Here is a 22016-nt window from a genome sequence, read left to right on the forward strand (position 1 = left end):
CAGTTACAAGATCCTTATGTATGTGTGTGTGTGTGTGTGTGTATATATATATATATATATATAACTTCTCCGAAGGCATTATCCTTCTAAAATGAAGTACAACGGAATTTTCATCAGGAAATCAATCAGGGGTCATATCTTACTTGACTCTGTGTTTTTGCATTTGTGTATGTACTCATAATCATTATTTTGCATCCGCTTTCTATGCTAGTATGGACGGGACAATTTTTTAGTCTGAGTCAGTTTTTATTCAAAATTACAACCCTTCTGGATGTGTCATAGGACCACATCTCATTCATATGGTCCATGACCGTATGTGCATATATGCTTACATTTGTACATCTGTCTGTCTGTCGTCTGTCTGTCTGTCTGTATGTATGTATGTATGTATGTATGTATGTATGTATGTATGTATGTATGTATGTATGTATGTATGTATGTATGTATGTATGTATGTATGTATGTATGTATGTATGTATGTATGTATGTATGTATGTATGTATGTATGTATGTATGTATGTATGTATGTATGTATGTATAGTGGAGCTCACCACAAACATTAAGATAATATATCAGAAATTAATTAAAGTATGCGTTGATGTTATAGTTTTCGCCAGACAGTAATTAAGAAACTTTTTTTTTTAAGTGATGTGATGGACAGGGTAAGGAGATTAAAAAAAAACGTTTCTTTGCCTTTTTCTTTCCATATCAATTTGAAATCAGGATTTTAAAATGTTCACTTTTTTTACTGCGTTTTTTGTTGTCTCATAGTTTTTGGTACTTCCCAGCTTTGGCTCTAGTAAACTTTTCTGTTCTGCACTGACTCCGACACCTACCACTTTCTCATCCTTTCTCTCTATCTCTCTCTCACACACACGCACACTCTCTCTTCTATTATTTATCTAACTTCCAACTAATTAAATTATATTTTCCCAAAGGCAGCTTACCTGTTAATATTGGCACTAAAGAACCACTGGCTAGTCGCTGAGGGAGATGGCCCACCTCATGAATATTACGACACATTTTTGTTCAACTAACTTTCAATCTGTCCAGACAATCTCGGTTGCTGAACGTACTTCTTTCTCAATTTTTGTTTTCTTTTACAGACTGCCTTTCTATTTTTTTCATCTCCAATCCTCTCCCACACTTTATCTTTCTCACTTTCTCTTTAGTTTTCTTTTCTTCAGATATTTGTTTCCCTTTTCAAACACCTCTCTCTCTCTCCCTATCTCTCTCTCTCTCCTATCTCTCTCTCTTTTCTCTTATATGCTCTCCTCTTTTGTATACATTGCCTTTCTCTTCTCTCCTACGCTCACTCCCTCTCATTTTTTTTTATACTTTCTGTCACTCCCCTTTATACTCTCTCCTCCTTTCACTCTTATGCCAGATTAATAAAATTTGCAAGTATAAGGGCTTTTTTCTATTTCAGTTTACTAACATCGTTGTTGTTGCTCTTGTTGATGTAGGTGTGTATCTATGTGTGTTGACTGTGTGTCAGCACGTGTCTTCTTTTCAATCAAGGCAATGTTTTTGACACTTGAAAGTTTTCCATGACGTGTGTGTGTCGGTATGGATTTGGATATATGTATGAATATTGTAATTCTTGTTTAGCCCTAGATTAGTTCTGATTAAGCAGGTTTAGGATCAGAGGCATTCTAGTCATAGCCATCCCATCTTTTATGAGTACATAGGACTGTATTCTCCAATATGTTCTTCCCTCTTTATCTAACAGTATACTAAAGGGCATTTAGCTGCTGTTTCTAGCTGGTCAAACAACTAACAAAAAGGCTTCCTTATTAGCTCAGTTTGTCTGTTTGCATGTATGTGTCAGCATGTGTGTGTGTGTGTGTGTGCCCATTGGGAGTTACTCTGCCACTTTTCAATTTGGAATTTTGCTTTTCTCTTTTCTCTCTCTCTCTCTCTCTCTTCTCCCTCCCATTCTCTCTCTTTCTCTCTCATTCTCTCCAAGTTCCTCTGACATACCTACACTCCTTTTTCTTTTTATCTCCTTCTTCACCTCTTTTCCTCATGCTTTCACTCTATAATATTGAGAAATTGTTCTTGTTCTTTTTGTGCATTACACTCTCTCTCCTCTCTCTCTCTCTCTCTATATATATATATATATTATATATATATATATATATATATATATATTATGTGTGTGTGTGTGTGTGTGTGTGTGTGTAACTGACAAACCATTACTCACGCACAGACATTCATACATACACTCAGTTGGCCGCGTGTAACAGGATAAAACTGACTGACTTACCATCACCACCGGCTCCACCACATTTGTTCAAACAGACTAAATTGAGCCAGCGAGGGGGCCTCTGTGTGGTCATTCAGCCTGCTAAAAATAACCAGTCAAATCTCTCAGATTCCATCCTACTATCACGGAAAAGGTTAATGTGGGTTTTCAATTCTGTGTACATAGGGAAAAGACAGGATGGTTACAGCCTGTGATCATAGGTCTACTCGATCATGGCTGACCTGGGGTTAAATAACTAACAGCAAATAAACTAAATTGCACCATAAAGGATTGGTTTAAGTAGACAGGCTTGTCTGTTTAATAACATTAACAATTGCTGCTCATTGTTGTTATTGCTGGCCTTTGTTTTATTTGGAACCGAGATTGTTTTAACAATTTTTTTTTTCGCTTTCTTTTCCTTACTTGTTCCTCTCTCTCTCTCTCTCTCTCTCTCTCTCTCTCTCTCTCTCTCTCTCTCTCTCTCTCTCTCTCTCTCTCTCTCTCTCTCTCTCTCTCTCTCACACTATCTGTATCATTGGTGAGTAGAGAGTTTTGACATTAGTAGTAGTGGCTGTGGTGGTTGTAATCATGGGGATATTGGTAGCTAATTTGTACATGTGGTGTTGGTAGAGGTGTTGAATAGATAAATTTGTGTGCCTTGAGAAGATGCAGGTTCTGAGGTTTCAATCTGGGGCCTTCTTCAAATCTTTTACTCCTAACCTAACAGCATTTTAAACTATAAGCTAACATCAGAACTACTTAGTACATGGTAGTTCAGCTTAACCACACTCTTCTATCTTTCTAAAAAAACAAACACTTTGGATATCACTGTCTTAGAATTCCTTGGAAAACCATATGGTCAACAGTTGAATGCATTTGATCATAATAAGTATGTTTGATCAAAACTGAGTGGGATTAAACAATAGTAACATTTTAAGCAATGACTGGAAATACCTATCTACCAGTTTGTCTTTTTGATTGCACCACATAAAAATCACCCAGTATATTCCATAGTAATTGGATTTAGGAAGGACAGCCAGCCATAGAAATCATGCCAAAGCTGACAGTAAAGCTTAATACAGTCCTCTGGCTTTCCAACTCCTGTCAAACCATCCAACCCATGCCAGCATGGCAAATGGACCTTGAATAAGAATAATGTATACTGGATCATCCCATAAATAATGTGGGGTTTTTTTTTTGTACTTCTTTTATTTTTCAAAATTAAGATTAACAAAGTCCTTTTTTTAATCTAAAATATATTCTCCTTCAGTTTCTACAATGCTCTTCCATCTATCTGGTAGACTTGCAAAGCCCCTCTTCCAAAATTCACTTATCCATGACAAGAAATACTCCTCCACTACTGTTCTGACCTCATCTACAGAATTTATAATTTTTCCATCCAACTGATTTTGAAGACTGCAGAATAAATGATAATCAGATGGGGCAAATATGGTGGGTCGGGCATCATTTCCCATTCAAAATGCTGCAGCCTTTGAAATATCCTCACTGTATGTAGCCAGGCATTATCTTGATGGAAGAACACCTTTCGTCTTGAAACTAAAGATGGTCATTTTTCTTCTGGTGTGACTTAAGCTGCTCAAGCTGCTCACTGTAAATCTCCTTTATTATCATTTGGTCTGGGTTTAAAAGTTCAAAGTGGATTAAACCTTTCATATTCCAACAAACAGATAACAACACCCTATGTGGGTGAAGACCTTCTTTAGCCTGGGGTGCCAGTGTTTCTCCTTTCTCTGCCCACTGTCTTCATCACTTGACATCTTTATAGAGAACCCATTTCTTGTCAACAGTCACTATTCAGTCCAAAAAAAAGGTTCATTCGTGAGACATGACAGCAAAGAAGAACACACATTATTCTCTGTGCGTGATTAAACTTGAAAAGTTTGTGAGAAACCCATTGACCCAATTTGCTGACTTTTGCAATGGCATGCAGGTGTCACTGAATGGTTTTTTATGACCAGATCCAGGAGTTACGCTGGAATTTTACTCCACCAGGGTTTGCAGGATGTCCTCATTATGCTCTACAGATCTTCTAGGCTGTAGTTTCTGGCTTGGAATTTCTTGAACCACCATTAACACTAGCTTACACTTATTCCTATATACTGCATTAATTTTCCTTGCAGTTCCCATTGTGCTGTTGCTTTTATTGAATTCATAGAGCAAAACATTCCAAATTTGCTCCTTTGCCATTTCCATTATAACTTTAAAAAAAATAACTGTTCAAATCAAACTGCACTCTTCAAAGCAAGTTCCAGGTAAAATTACTTCCCACTTTTATAGCAAGTTGATGCAGGTAGTCTATCCTGTCCCCCTCTGACTTTTAGTTCATGCAGTTGAAGAAACCACATTATTTATGGGGTGGGGGTGTATACATACACACACACACACAAGTATACTATAAGTGGTTGAGGATAAGAATAAAATCCTACAAGTAAGATATGGTTCCCTGACCTTCTATGAATAAAAACTGACTTAGCCCATGACTACTCATCTGACTCATGCTAACATGGAAAGTTGACATAAAGTGATAGTGATGATGGTAGTGTATGTATGAGTATACACCCTATACCATCAGTTTTGCATTGTTCTCTGAGGGATCAGACAGATCTGTAGTACTCTCTATCTTTCATTGTCTCACTACATGAAGTTAATAGATACTCTTAAGTTTGACCATTTGACCAAACTAAGTTTTCTTAAGTTTTTTTTTTTTTTTTAGTCTAATAACATTTACTGCAGACACCCTTTTATCACCTACTTATACAGCATATTTTTATTAGGTTGCTTCTCCCATTGCATGTCTATACTATTGTGGTTGTAGCACCCCACTTTCTATATTTTCCTTTGATATACTGTGCCTTCAGTTCCCAGACAGCACCTTCAGTGCTCGCCTTTTTATTCTTTCTTCAATAGGTGATGGATTGAGGGGTTTTACTGCACATTCTTTCTTCCATGTGTGTATGTGTGCCTGTGTGTACCTCTCTGATATATTCCCTTTCTCACATTCTTATCTTTAACATTTCTTTTTTCTGCCATTCACCCATCATAATTGTAGCAATCTGAAGTTTCTGATATTTCTTGACCTTTTCTTTTGTTTCCAAGTCACCTCCCATCACCTCAATTTCTCTCTTGCTCCCTTTCTTTTTTCCCCTTTTTGTACTTTTCTGTCTCCTATATTCTCTCCCACTCTCTCTCTCTCTCTCTCTCTCTCTCTCTCTCTCTCTCTCTCTCTCTCTCTCTCTCCTCCCCCTTATCTTAACACCTCTCAATTATTTTCCTCATTACCTACCCTGTCTGAAATAAATATAAAATTAATTACACTTAAGATAGTTGGAAAAGAAATACATTAAAGAAATTTTATTTTAATGATGGTGTGTTCATATTTAAAGTAAAGGAGCATGCCGAGGGTGTTTCCTGTGCCACTTCGGTGGAGTGGTGGGGAAGTATGAGCTTATAAGGAGGTGTGAAATTGAATTAAAGCTAAGGAAACCGATAGGTCTTGCTTGCTTTAATTAGTGTTGAAAGTTTGTCTCCACTCCTATACTGGCAGCCTAATCTGACAACCTTGTACTCTGATCACGCTTCACAAGCATTCCTATTTTCTCTGCAAATCCAACTTGGAAATTGTCAGCTCCCAAACCATTCTGTTTTAAATAAAAAGTAAAAAATACATTATAAGATATAATCCCTGATATACAAAAAATATGAGACGGTCACAGCTGCAGGTATTTGATCATATGTTTACTAGATCAGCACTGACCTGGGTATAAACAATTACAGCAAAAAGGCACAAATGAGGCACCACTAAATGGTCACTCAACTTGCTAGAGATAACAGCCCAGTCTCCCTCAAACTACACCCTAGTGTTTTAGATAAAGAAAAACGATATTAAATAATATAGTCCTAGATATACACCTAAAATGACAAGATAGTCACAAATGGAATGCCTCTGAAAATATATCTGCTTAATGAGGGTTGACTTGGGACTAAACAACAGCAACGACAGCCTGAACTTGCTATGTTCATATTATAGCTCTTGATTTTGCCACACTTTTTTTACTATTAGCACTGTTGTATCAATGCAGACTAAGTACATCTTTGAATATTCTTGTATTGTATTCCTGATAAATCTTCGTAATTCTTTTCAAGACCTTACTAAATTGTAGCTTAAGCTCATTCAGTAAAAAGGAGAAAAACGTTTTCTGCTAGAATTTGGTAGAAATCATTGCAAGTGAACAGTGTCGAACATTTCAACAACCCAAAAATATTAATCTTAAACTGAATATAAAAAAGAACCAGTCATTTATATCTGTTAATGTCTTACATACAAAGGGACACATCCACAAATACTTCTTCTATATTAGCATCAGTGGGCATAGATACATACTTATATACTGATTACTTCTAAGTCATGCCCAACTGAGTTAAATATACTTCACTGAGGAGGCCTAATAATACTGAAACATGTTCTTAGTTTTCACCAGTTGCTTTTAAGGCAAGATCCATTTTCAACTGATTTTTATTCCAAAAATTTTAATGAAGTGTATTAGAATTATCTCCCTTGTTTGATTCTTTAGATTTTGAACACCTTAAAGAGATTCTTTGGACTACATGAATAACCTCAGTTAACTGAATAAGCTCTTCAACTTAGTATATTACATATATGAGACCTGTTTGAAGATTTGCAGTTTTAAGTAGATGGAAGGTTAGCAAGAAATGCAGCATTCGTGTCTGTTTTAAGTATTAATTATTTTAATTTAACTTAACCATTTAGATTTCAGATTATTCTGTTAAATATAATGCATATTTATTCACATTCTTTTGAATTGACCATGCATTATCTTGTAGCTTCAAGATTATGATGATGTGATTGTTTATTTTTAGAATGACATTGTAGGATAGGTGTGAGAGACAGGATCTGGCTAATTTGAACATAAAATAGGCAGAATATTTGGGCCAGCTATGGCCAGTTTCAATGCTAAGAGTTAAAAGTAACTCATAACAGTCATAAATTGAAACCAGTTCATTGATAGCTCAGCTTATCAGGAGTTTACTTCCACCTTACAGTACTTGTATACTTACTATATTTTGTGATACCACAATGGGAATGTGGGAATTATTCAATCTATATATACATCATTTTTATTTAAGAATTTCATTCATTTCACTTTGCTCTGGGAATTTCAAGCTATTACAGAGCAGAAAAGAATTTAATCTTGGTTAGATATTATTATTAAAATTGGTAACAGGATAAATATATCCAGTTGTAAAATTCAAGGTCATTAGATAAAACATTTTATATAGAAATATCTCCAAATACAATATGCCTTTTCATCATAGAACTGCTTAGTCAAAGCTGACAGAGAATTAAACAACAGAGCCAGTACAGGATGTACAGGTCAATGAAGAAGTAGTGGCCTCTTTCAAATTACACTCTACAATCTATAGAAAAGAGCGAATGTTGGGATATGCTCTAGGTATAGCCAAGATGGTCGTGCCTGGAGTGCCTTTGATCATGTTTTTGATGATGATACTATTGTAATATTTTGACACTGCACAGCTAAATGATAAAACAATTGAATGTGAATATATTTAGTAGAGGAAGGATAATCTCATTGGATGCCTTATTGGTTTATCATATATCATTATGATCTAACAAGTCATTAGTTTAAAGCTATGACAGGCATTTCATTTGTGTTCATGAATAAGACTTTTTTTTTTACATTGGATCAGTTTACTGAGGGGAAAAGTCAAACTTTTTTGAGAAATATGCCTTTTTTCTTATAAAATAATAATGAAATTATTGTATACAGTGCTCAGGTGCACTACAACTTGTCAGAAACTGTGTATAAAGTGTATGCAGTAATGTACAAATGTCTGGAAAGCAAACAATGTATGAGTCAGATACATGCTTGTGTGTATATGGAGGGGAGAAAATCAGGTGTAGTGTTGACAAATCTCAGAAAGCATGGAAGTTTTGAAGGATGCAGTGCTCCGACAACTAACAACTGATGCCGGCAGTTTGTTCCATGCTTCAGCAACTCTCAGCGTGAAAAAATGTTTCCGAAAGTCATGGGAGCTGTGCTGTTTTCTGACTTTGTAAATATGTCCACGGGTGTTAGACGGGTGGAGTTTGAAAAGGTGCTCAGAGTTATTGTTTGTAAGATGGTTAATAATTTTATGGGTGTCTGCCAAGTCAGCTGCCAGACGTCGGAGTTTCAATGTGTCCATGCCCACACATGACATACAAGAAATAGCAACTGAAAATCTCTCAAATCACACCCTGTTGCCCTAAAAAGTAGATTGAATAATGTAAACTTAGAGATACTGTCTTAGAAAACTAAGATGGGATAGCCATGGCTAGAATACTTTTGATCATAGGCCTACTCAGAGAGATGTCTTGGGGCTAAATAACAATATTACAGAAAGTAGAGTTAGGAGGTGCTAACCATATAGACAAATCATTGTTGTATATGAAAAGATCAAACTTTCAAAATATCTATGGTTTCATTGTGAAGGAATTTAAGAATAATAAAATATAGAACAAAAGTTACAAACAAGACAGAAGCAGTTAATTAATTATAAAAACAGCACACAATATATGAAATAATCAATTCAATATATGTAAAAACTAGCAAAACTAAAATGTGTTTACATATTCAGGATTTATTACAGTACATTTTGTATCTTCATTTTCATTGTCCTGGGATTTTGTTGATTACAGCAGACAACATTCCTTTTCTTTATTATTAACAAATATATACACTCCTATTTTTTCCATGAACTTCCTAAGTTTAATTTTGTTCATTGTCATCATCATTATCAGCCACAGCATCTTCTACTTCTGTAATGAATGTACAATGTTCATTTTGTGTGTTTCCTGTACAGAATGTGTGTTTAGCAACACTTAAGTGAAAATATTTATAACTTTTTTTTAGCCTCAAGTACACCAATGTTACAGTAATTGTTGTAGAGTAAAAACAGTCCTTTAGCAAGTTGTTTGTAGTTAATTTTGATTTCTAGTTAAACATCTTCCATATTTTACATTTCTCTCCATCAAAAAATCTATAACCTTGTATTTTTTGTAAGGAACAATATTTCATAGTCCAGCATCTGTCTAAGTGTTATACTGAAACATCATTCTTGTTCAAACCTATATTTGTTGTATTCTAAAACAGTTTTTTGATCTGCAAGTGGTTAAGTTGGTTGAACGTTGGTCTATCAGCTGAATGGTCCATGGTTGCACTATGGAGTAAACTGCAGAGCACCAAGATTGCAACCTTAGTTTAATTTCTGCATGTAAGCTATTTTACTTACTCTAAAAGGGATTATGGTATGAAAATCCACAGCAAAAGTCAAAAGAGCTAATCGCTCATAACTAGTTACTTCTGACTGAAAATTCAAGCCATCTGACTCTATCATACACACACTTGTTTATACATATAGACCATCTTCAAGTGATATCCTTATGGAACTCGAATCACATTTCTTATTAGTTTGAAAGCAATAGCACTGCTGAGGTGAGAGGACACTAAATGCCATCTGAGAAGTTGGTATTGTGTGTCTTGTCACTACCACTGTCGTGTTTCTCTGGCTATAATTAACTCTCATTAGCTTGGATTACTTTGATGTAAGTAGGTACCACAGAGTTGTATAAATTCACCACTGTCAACAGCAAGAACACCGTCAGATTGATGAGTGTTTCCTCACCAATTTGCTGTACTGTGTTAAAGTCTTCTAGATGGCATGGATAAGTTAATGTAAAACCATCCTAATACAGTTGGCTCTGGAATCACTACTAATTATTTAGGAATACATTTGCATGCCATAGATTTAATTTACAACTTTAATACTGTTATATCTCCATTATACTACATTGTTATATCTCCATTATACTACATTGATTGAAAGGTATAAAGTTTTGTACAATTTTTATATATTGTTCATTTTTTGTTTTAAATATTTCTGAATACCAATTGCCTTGAATTTTCCTTGAACAGTAACCAAAGCTGATCATCTTGCCAAGCTTTTTTATATTTTTCAGTGATCTAAGAAATCTTCTTTCATTAGGCTTCATAGTTCTCTGTAAGTGATTTTCAGACAGGTTTCTAATACAAAATTCTTGAAAGAATAAAATTTCATCTACATATGAACAGGTGGAATAATTTTTTTAGTTTCCCATTATAAGAAGCGTTTGTACTGTTCTATTGACTGCTGAATTTTCATTTTAATTGTTCATCATTTCTACATTTACTTCTATAAATCCAAAATCATTGGGGATATGTCAACAGGAATTATGAAGCAGGAAGTGTTTTACACCATTTGTTGAGTGCGAGTTATATAAGTTTGTGGAATATATTAATGTTTGGGCCCTGTCTATCCCTGAGAAATGTTCTTCAGTTCAGTTTTCTTTGTATTGAATATAATGTCTGAGCAAGGTGTTTGAATGTTCTATTAATCATAATGCAAAATTTTGTATGGGAACCATATTTTCATTCACTATTTTTAACCGTCTGCAGGAATTTGAACAGATGTTTCAAAATCTCTGTAATCACATTAGTTCTGAATATTATGATCACCTCTCTAATGTTGATTTAGAGCAGTAAGCTATCGTAGCTGGGGGGCAATAAATGGTTTTCATTTCATTTTCATTAATAGGACACTATTTCTGGGTTAGAGACATTAATCTAAAAATGTTCTTGAATCTCTCAAAGATTGGAATAAGAGCCAGAATGAAAAACAGTTTAGAGTAGTATATAGGTTGATATTTAATAGTACATATTTGTCCCACTTCTAACAAGAACTGTAATACATCTATCTCATAAACTGTGACATTTTATCAGAAACACTAGCTAAGTGTTCGTTATTTGAAGATTTGTTGTGCATTAGGAAATTGAAAATGAAATCATAAGAACAGAATACAATCTATAGTCAGTGTTATTCATTGATCATGGCTTGAATATTGAAGAAATGAAAGAGAACATCTGATTGGTTTATACTGTGTGTTAACATTCCTTTTTTGTATTTTCTTCCTGGTCTTAAAATCTAGAACTAATAAACCATCTCTCTCTCTCTCTCTCTCTCTCTCTCTCTCTCTCTCTATTCCCTCCCTCCCTCCCCATGTCTTGAAAGCATTAGAATGGTTTCCATTTTTATCACCATAAGTGATGGTGTTAAATGGCTTCAACCATCAGTGTTCCAAACTTATCCTTATATCTGACATTATGTCTCCCCTATATCCTACATTATTATATTTGGTTCTGTCACAATCATAATTCATCATTGACATTTCAATTAACATTTTTTTCATGCTGGGTTGTTTTGAAAAGGTCTTTAGTATTGTATATCACCTATGTCTTTCATCTTGCCTCCTCTTATCTGTGAGGGCTACCATCCTCAAATATGACACCTCCAATTCCACAGTCTTACTCTGCTACAAACTAACATACAGAACTTCATCATCAACAGGTACCATCGAAGCTCATTGCACGTATAAAACAATGCAAACACTTCTCCTATTTACACTAGTTGACATTTTTTATACCCTAATCACTATCCCATCTTTTTGATGTTTATTGAATGTACAATAACGATTTGACTCTCATGTTGGTTGATACTGTATATGAAATAAGTGATAAGCAACTGATTAATATTCTAAAATTTGATCTAATGCACTCTACATCTTCCTTAACTTACTTCCATTCTATGTTCTCTCTGCTTCCAGCTTTAATTGTCACAGATCTGTTCTAATAACCAAATGCTAATTCTTTTGTCACTCTCTTCCCAGTCAAATACCAAACAATTTGTCTGATGTGACTGCCAAATCCCAAATGTTACATTAGCTGACCTCTACACCAGCTATCATCAGCTATTAACTTTAATGTTACATGGAAATCTCTGATTATCACATTATATTAAATCTATTCAAAGAAAATCTTCTACATGAGCTAAGAAGCTGTTATGTGGCTGATCAACATGCTTGAAATAGCAGCTAATTTTGTTTTAATTACATCCCACTGACTTAAAAAGGGTAGGACACATTGAATAATGTAATCCTAGATACTTAATTAAGAGAAACAGGATAGCTGTGGCTAGGATGCCTTTAATCATAAGTCTATTCCTTCAGGAATAATGAAGCCAAACAACTATAATACTCTACACTAGTATGCACATGTTATGACACATGCTGAATGAGTATATGGTGTGAGATGGTAGTCATATTATGAAATACATCACCAAGTGATTATAAGATAGAAAGGTTTTTTTTTAAATTCTTCCTAAATCAAGCCAAACAGTGTGATAATGGGATCACCCTATTTTCAATCACCTTGATGTACATCCAAACCTCGTTGAAGTATCATTAAACTCAAACTTCTTTTTGTAAGTTCCATACCATACTGGTATAGTATGTGTGTGTGTGTGTGTACTTGTGTGCAAAGCATGTATTTCTCTTCACTTCTTTCTACCTAAGTGACAAACCGGTTCCATTTTTTTTTTTTTTTGTCATGCTTCAGTTGTTAATTGTAGGCTGAACCAATAACTGTAAAAGTAAAGCAAATGCTTGACTATTTGAATTTTAAAGAAATATTTAAATATCCAGCCCATTATTAACATAAAACAGTAAATAGAAAAAAGTACTACTACCAACACCATGCACTTATATATTTGTATGGATATTGTGAAATGAAACACCTAAAAGAAATAGAAGTGCCTGTATTAGTCAGCTTATTGTTTCTGTATAACAATAAGCCATGAACATATGAAATTGTACATTTATGGCTATGCAGCTAAGAGGTTCACTTTGCGGCTGCATGGTTTTGGGCTTGATCCACTGTGCAGAGCAACATTTTGAGAAAGTGTCTTCAAGCAAGGCTTTGTGGGTGAAATTTCATAGACAGAAACAGCATGGAAGTATTTCAAAGTAATCAATCCTATTCTTAAGTGATAAACTCAGTTCATTGCACAGTTTAATACAACCATCTGATCTTGAATGCCATCAATGGAATCCATTATTTGCAAGCACTCAAGCCAGGTCTTTGGTCTGATGATTATTTCCACCTGCCTCAAATACCCTGAGAAAGGATCATGTTAAGGCACTGCCTTTTCTCATCTAAGACCTAAAAAAATAATAACTTTGCTTGTTTCCACTCATTGTGCTGTAGCCTCAGAGACAGCCATATTAATCTCGTTATCCTTAACACCTACCTGTTACATCTACAGCCAAATATCTTAGTGTGTCCCAGAGAGAGCTCAGTATGGGTGGAAACCACATGTTGAGCAAAAGGGCAAAAGCTCACTCAATCTCAATCAAAATCCAACAGTTGAAAAAAAAGATCAGTAAATAAAGAAATGAATATATATTGTAAAGATGACAAACTGTTCACATAACCATAAATTGTGTGTACTCCAGTTTTAGAAAAAGTACACCATATTCTTGCATGTTGTAAGAGGCAATGAAAATGGTTGGCAGCAGCTAGAGCGTCCAGCCATAAAGCACTACCTCAAAAATAGTATCATGTTGAGATTGTCATGGTAACCACTAGGAGAAAATAACTTTAAAATATTTGTCATTGCTATGTCAATTTGTGTATATGTCTACATGTGTGTTCACTTATTTCTATGCAGAATTACAGTGTTTGTGCAGTGTTGTTGTTGGTGCTTCTCCTTTCAATAACTTGTCTGCTCCTCCAAAGCCATGTGAAATAAGAAATCCCTTACTTGAAAAACTGCTGTAAAACAATACCTTCAATAAAATATTCATCTGAACCATGTTAACATATCAAAATGAACACAAAACAAGCTAATGTCAAATTAAATTTACATCTTATCTGAATTTAATCTATATTTTCAACAACAGCATCATGAAGCAGTACATCAAGTATTAGTGAATACAGTAGAATTTAAAATTAAAAATCTGAAATTGAATTAAAATATTGCAAAGCTTTTAATCCTTTGCTCCACTGGTTCTGTCATTCCACTACCCTTAAAACTTTTAGTAAGCATAAGAAGTAGTACAGTTGTGTGTGTGTGTGTGTATAAATGTGCAAATACAGGATCTATTTACAGAACGAGGTGTAATGTATGTATGCATAAAGTTGTATATATGTACATGTGTGTATGGATTTGTGTGTGTGTATATATATATATATATATATATATATATATATAATCAAAATCACAAGTGAAAATCAAAATCAAAATCAAAATCGATCCACATCAATGGAATTTGTAGTTTGTGGTACCAGTGCCAGTGGCACATAAGAGAACCATTCGTACGTGGCCGTAGCCAGCACCGCATCGACTGGCCTCCGTGCTGGTGGCACGTAACAAACACCATCGGATCGTGGCCGTGCCAGCCTCGCCTGGCCTCCGTGCCGGTGGCACATAAAAAGCACCATCCGAGCGTGGCCGTTCGCCAGCCTCGTCTGGCACCTGTGTCGGTGGCACATAAAAAGCACCCACTACACTCACGGAGTGGTTGGCGTTAGGAAGGGCATCCAGCTGTAGAAACACCGCCAGATCTGACTGGCCTGGTGCAGCCTTCGGGCTTCCCAGACCCCAGTCGAACCGTCCAACCCATGCTAGCATGGAAAGCGGACGTTAAATGATGATGATGATGATGATGTGTGTGTTGTAGCTGTGCATATTTATGGATGTACTTTAGGTGTAGGCATGGAGTTGTGTTCTTAAGTTCACTTCACAATCATATAAGTGGAAACTGTATTGAAGCCCAGTATGTGTGTGTATATGTGTGTCTTTTTATAGCAGTCTGGGGCAAAAACTGGTACATTCGAGTAGAGACACCGAAAGGTATTGAAGCCAGTCTTAATTAGCTCCCTTTACTGCAGTATCTACTTTGCATTTTTATCTTAAGAGAACAAATAAGTCCCAAACACAGTACTGAAGTTAATGTAATTGACTAAATTATCTTGAATATAGAGCTCCAGCATGGGCATGACCCAGTGACTGAAACTAGTGAAAGAATAAAAGGGTGTGTGTGTGTGTGTGTAGACCTTATCTCATGCATTAAGTATTTATGAATATGCCAGATGTTGTGATTATGTGGAGTGCTTAATTTCCCTAATGTGGTTACAATTGGTGAAGTCCTCTTAACTTACATCACCAGCAATGTTAGGAAATGTGTGAACATCACAACATTTCATTTCATCTTTTCATGCTTCAAAACTTTACACTTTATGTTAGAAATTATTTTTGTTTATGTGTTTAGATTGTGTCATGCCCATAGTTTAAAATTTATTTGATGATGTATTGCTACTTGGTTGCTAAGGAACCTCTCTGTCTCTCACCTCTCTCTCTCTCTCTCTTTCTCTCTCTCTCTATTTCACAATAAACAAAGAGTAACAGTAGAAGGCAGAATTAAGGGTAGCAGCCAGTTGAATATATTTAATAAAAACTGAGAAAATATGACATTTTATAAGTAATTTTATTGTTTATATTTATATCATCACAGAATTATTAGTTGTAGTCATTATCTATATAAGATTTAGAGATAGTATAAAGATAAGATATATATGTTCCAGATCTAGTAAACAAGATATATGTATATATATATATATATATGCATGGATGGAGGCACGAGATTTACTACCAGCTCACTAAGTGTTTTGCATAAATGCAGAAAATGTGTCAGAGATGCAAAATATATACTACTACTAAGAATACTACAGACATGCTCCAGATGTGTTACATATGTAGGCGACAAGTTGTACCAAAAATTCACAAAATGGCTAGATGCACTGAAGACACAAGCAGCCAGCTGTGTTATTATAAATCTACAAGGTATACCATAAATACAAATGTACAAATTATACTATAAACATTACTGACAAGATAAAAAGATAAGATGTAGTATTACTAATGTACAAAAACTACTACTACAGATGAGAAAATGTATTACAGAAAATAGTTACAAATACACCACATAAGTTATGAGCAAAATAAACACATATTGTACACTGTTAAGATACTAGATAGCTATAAGGTTGTTCTCAAATACATGTATAATACTTAAACTGTTGTCAGCATCTACAGATGGATCCTCTGTCAGTTTTGACAATATATATTCAGTTGTTCAATGAACTGAGCTACTTATTAAATTAGCATCTAAGTAGCTGAATATTCTGTAGATACATGTATTTTAACATAACCCTTAGATTGAATCAGCACAACATAGTATGTGTTAAAGCTGAAGCTTTGACCTAACCCTAACCCTTATCCATCCAAGAGGATTCTACACAGTCTCTGTTCACCCAATGTCTTTTACATGGTGACCCCAAAAAAAGAACAGAACCCACAAATCTTTAAATAAAACTGTTTGAATAAAATAATACAGAGGGATAGATCAAGATGAACAGTGGTTCCAGCGAGACAGGGCCATCCCCCACACATCAAATGACTCCCTAGCCTGGCCAAGAGAGCGATTTTCAGGAGAGACTGATCGGCAAGAAGTATGACATTGAGTGGGCACTGCATTCACTGGACTTGAACCCCACCAGATCTTTATCTGTGGAGGTATTTCAAGGATAATGTTTACCTAAACAACCCTCAAATGATTGGTGAACTGAAGGCAGCAATCACAGTAGAAATCAGGGAAATCCCCTAAGAGGAATGTGTTCGAGTGATTGACAATTTTGCGTGACATATGCAAGTGTTTGCACAACATATGCCATTTGGAGCACATTTTGAAAAGAACATTACTTTTATGCAAAAGGAATGATCATTCACAGACCAAAGTTTAAGTCCAGCAAATTTCTTGAAATTTGCTGGACCTTAGTAGGATTTAATAAAATTTTTATGGGTTCTGTTTTTTAGGGGTTCACCCTGTACAAGGCATAGATCAACCTGACTATAGTAAAAGACACTTGTCTAATATCCATACCATCAGATTGGACTGAGAAACTCTTGATTGCAAAACTATCTTCTTAACTATCCAGCCATGCCAGCTTACAAGATATGTGCTGCAAATATACGATCCACCACAAGAACATCTAATGAGATAAACAAATTAATTACAGCTATAATAAGGCAATCTACTATGATCACAATTGAGAAAATGTTAAGTAGACACACTAAATTTACTATTGGTACATTAGATATATATGTACAAATACAAGAGAACATGATGTGTTACATTCTTGCTCAATGTGTTTTGAACACAGCTAACAGGATAAAACTTCAGCTTTGCTAGATTTATAACCAACACCAGATGTGTTGCAGAGGGTACACAATACAGATATAATAGATGTAATAGATGACAGATATAATAGATGTAATAGATGACAGTGTAAACTACAGAAGTACTAGGTGTGTCATAGAATTATATCTAATACAATCACTAGATGTAACAAGAACACTACAGAGAGTGAATACTACAGACACATTAAAGTGCCACTATCACATGTGTTTGACAACATAAATGACAGATGCTCCAAATGTACTGCAGAAATACTAGATTCTAAAAGTATGAGATGTTTTATAGACAGAGAAATGAATGTGTTTACAAACACTGTGACAAGATAAGCAATACATGTACCAGATGTTTTAGAAAAATATTGCATTTATGTCACATACACATTATCAAACTAGACATGGTTTATTGGAATATAAAAATGGTTTTTATTTACTTACTCATTTGTTTGTTCCTCTTGGCTCTCTGAAATATCTGATTGGTTGTCAACATCACTAGCTTCATCTGTTTCCTGCCTTATATGATCCTTGACATTGTCATCATCATCATCATCATCTGTAGGTTGTTTTTTCCAACAGCAGCATTTAAAGATTGCCACAGTCAATGCAATGCAAATAAATGCTACTATTGCAGTTAGAACATTTAAAACCATATTTGGTATTTGTTGCGAAGAATTACTTTTATCCACATGTAAATCCTTCTTAATATCTATAGATTTTTTGCTAGCAGGGACATATTTTAGAGGTGCAGCTGCCTTATGCTGTTTATACAGAAATTCCTGGCTTTGGTTGATGCCAGCCTTTGTAGTCTGTTCTACAGCTTTGGTCTTTCGATCGTTGTCAATAAAGTATTTCTCTTGTTTATTATCTACTCTGGGTTTTCTTGCTCTGTTGGCGGAAATAGACGTTACTGACAAACCTGTTGAGTTTTGGATATAACCATTCTGTTTGTTTGTTGATATTGAACGGTGAAGGTGTGGCTCAACTGCTGCCAGTTTTGTTTCCAAATTGACAGGAAATCCTTTTTGGTCTGTTTCCTCCTTAAGAGTTGACTTTTGTATATAAGGCCTACAGTGAATCGACACACTGTTGAAGAGTAGTGTCAGTGACAACACCAGCAACATCTCCATCGAGGGAAATTTTTTTCTTCTATCTCAGAAAATGATAAACTACTCTTCTGTCTGCTGGTGCTATTATTATCAGTGTTGTTTTTGTTTGTCTTAGAATTTCATATGATATTTTCTTGAAAGTGAGAAGCAAGTGTTTGTTTATTTCGGTCCATTTCTTCTGTAAATGCCTCTGATGCTGTTGTTATTAGTACATATAGTCTCTACATGAATCAGTGCTAAAATAACCCAAGCCTCTGATTTTGTCTCTTCTTCTGCCATATAAAAGCATGCCTTATTGCAGAAACATCAGCTCAATAAACTGGAGAGCTGTTGTTCTAAACAAAATTTATTCAGACCAGACCAGTGCAGAACAGAGAAGTTAGATATATTTAGAGGGATGAAGATATTGGCAACAGTTTATTGAAGCTAGTAGATCAGCCACTAACTGCTGTTAGTTATAGAGAAGGAAAACATTTGTTAATGTTGACTCATACTGAATGAATTCTTGGTATGTTTTGGTTAGTTTACCTGCTTCTCCAACCTACAAAAGAAAAAGTTTTCAAGAAGTAAAAACTTATTGTATTTTGTTCTTGGTGGCAATATTTTAAAGTTTTGTTTTATGTTGTTATTGTTTTTGCATCTTTCTTATAATGAATATATCTTTTCCTTCCTTTCTTCATTTTCCCTTTATTATGAATTCTGAAATGTTCCTTATCAATTATTCAGTTTGTTTTCTATTATATTATAGTTTCCATAGATTCTTTGTTCTACTAGTGACACCCAGATACAAGCAGCTGACTTCCCCATTGTGATCATTATATTTAAGTTTGTGTATGGACATATACATGTACATTTACCTGGATATTGTGTGTATACATGTGTATGTGTGACTGAATGTGTATATGGGAAAATGTGATTGAGTGCATACATGTGTGTGTGTGCATATGGGCAAGTGTGTGTGTGTGCGCGCGTGGCTATGGTATTCAGTTAACATTTATTCTTGAAAACTTGACAGATTTATGAGACACATGATAAGGTAGCAGTCTGTATGTGGAAAATGAGTAATAAGTTTCAGTTTTTAAAAACAAATGCTGAACATATCTTGTTTGTATTTGTGTTTTATTAAAATGCTTATATTATGAATTCCTTTTCTCTTGACTTTACACACACAAACTAAAGTGATTTTGTGTGAGTGTGTGTGAACTGGCACTGATATTAAATAGTGTTAAATACCTATAGTATGTAAAACAGTGGCTCCATTTCTCTGAAGCCACTGGATTTGTTGTGTACACAAACAGGTTGGCTATTTGTTTGTTTGGGATTGGTGAAGTGATGTAGACACTTCATATGAAAACCCAATAAGGTTAAAAAAATTGATTATATTTTGTTCATTCTTTTTCAATCTATGGAAAAATAGTTAAATCTGCCCAGAGTGTAAGTCTACCAGGTATATATATATATATATATATATATATATATATATATATATATATATATATATATACACAGCCTCTTCTGGCCCCCCATGCAGGTGGCACGTAAAAAGCACCATCCGTTTGTGGCTGTTGCCAGCCTCGCCTGGCCCCCGTGCCGGTGGCACGTAAAAAACGCCATCCGATCGTGGCCGTTGCCAGCTTCGCCTGGCCCCCGTGCCGGTGGCACATAAAAAGCACCATCCGTCCGTTGCCGTTTGCCAGCTCCGTCTGGCACCTGTGCGGGTGGTATGTAAAAAGCACCCACTACACTCACAGAGTGGTTGGCGTTAGGAAGGGCATCCAGCCGTAGAAACACTGCCAGATCAGACTGGGCCTGATGCAGCCTTCTGGCTTCACAGACCCCAGTTGAACCGTCCAACCCATGCTAGCATGGAAAGCGGACGCTAAATGATGATGATGATGGTGTGTGTGTGTGTGAAGGATAAAGACCTTCAGTCAAAAATGACCATGAGATTGAACCTAGAAAGTTCCCCTCTCCACACCACTGATGTTATCCAAGGAAAAGGCATAGGCTGATACAGCTTGGCACCAGTGATGTCACAACTCATTTCTACAGCTGAGTTAACTGGAGCAATGTGAAATAAAGTGTCTTGCTCGTGACACAAAACACAGCCTGGTCCAGTAAGTGAACTCACATCCTCACGATTGCACATCTGATGCTCTAACTACTATATATACCTACATGTATACATACACACATATAGTATAGGTGCGTGCCTGGCTGGGTGCCTAAGAAGTTTGCTTTGTAACTATGTAGTTCCAAATTCAATCTCATTGTGTCATTTTGTAGCACCTCAGCAAGTGTCTTCTGCACTAGCCTCAACCAATAACTTGTGAATGAAATTTGGTACAGAAGTCTTATGTGTAAATGTGTATATGTTTACAGATGACTATGAAGCTGCTAGAATAAGAATAGGCTGGGCAAAGTTCAGAGAGCTTTTACCTTTATTGGTAACAAAGGGCCTCGCTCTCAAAATGAAGGGCTGATTGTATGATGCCTGTGTGCGAACAGCTATGTTACACAGCAGAGAAATGTGGGCTGTGACCGCAGAAGACATGCAAAGGCTTGAAAGAAATTAAGCTAGTATGCTTCGCTGGATGTGCAATGTCAATGTGCCTGTACGACAGAGTGCATGTGTCTTGTGAGAAAAACTGGGTATAAGGGGCATCAGATGTGGTGTGCAAGAGAGACAACGATGGTGGTATAGTCATGTGATGCATATGGATGAAGACAGCTGTGTAAAGAAGTGCTGATCTCTAACTGTGTGGGGAGCCTGTAGATGAGGTAGACCCAGGAAGGCATGGGACAAGGTGGTGAAGCATGATTTTTGAATGTTGGGCCTCACAGAGGCAATGACAAGTGACCGAGACCTTTGGCAATATGCTGTGCTTGAGAAGACTCATCAAGCCAAGTGAAATTGTAATCAAGGCCAATGCCAGTGTCATGTAACTGGCACCTGAGCCAGTGGTGCATAGAAGCTCCCATTATACTCTTGGAGTGGTTGGCATTAAGAAGGACATCCAGCCATAGAAGGCATGCCAAATCAGACTGGAACCTGGTGCAGGTCTCTTGTTTACTAGTTCCAGTCAAACCATCTAACCCTTGCCAACATGGAAAGCAGACACTAAATACTGCTGCTGATGATGATGATGATATATATATATATATATATCATCGTCATTCAACATTCGTTGTCCATGCTGGCATGGGTAGAACAGTTTGACCAGGCCTGGAAGGCTGCACCAGTTTCCAGTCTGATTTGGCATGCTCTAGGGCTGGATGCCCTTCCTAATGCCAACCACTCCAAAAGTGTAATGGGTGCTTTATGTGCCACAACTATGGTTTTACTTGGCTTGATGGGTCTTCTTCTCAAGCATGGCATAATGCCAAAGGTCTTGGTTATTCATCATTGCCACCAGCATCAGCCACCTTGCTTTTGT

General features: G+C 35.9%; 2 protein-coding genes across 4 annotated transcripts in view; one reads left to right on the forward strand and one right to left on the reverse strand.

Moving 5' to 3' along the window:
* Positions 1-22016, forward strand: part of LOC115209695 (set1/Ash2 histone methyltransferase complex subunit ASH2) — a 172675-nt gene that overhangs the window by 116538 nt on the left and 34121 nt on the right. The gene's annotated exons all lie outside the window — the stretch shown is intronic.
* The window catches only part of LOC115209696 (DNA ligase 1), an 83998-nt gene that overhangs the window by 44422 nt on the left and 17560 nt on the right, over positions 1-22016 (reverse strand). For both annotated transcript variants that reach the window (XM_029778182.2, XM_036501454.1), the window contains exon 2: positions 17912-19120. In XM_029778182.2, coding sequence (XP_029634042.1) covers positions 17912-18600 — 689 coding nt within the window. In that variant the 5' untranslated portion in view covers positions 18601-19120. The remainder of the gene's footprint in view (positions 1-17911; positions 19121-22016) is intronic.

The sequence above is a fragment of the Octopus sinensis genome, linkage group LG3, assembly GCF_006345805.1.
Source record: "Octopus sinensis linkage group LG3, ASM634580v1, whole genome shotgun sequence".
NCBI classification, from domain to species: domain Eukaryota; kingdom Metazoa; phylum Mollusca; class Cephalopoda; order Octopoda; family Octopodidae; genus Octopus; species Octopus sinensis.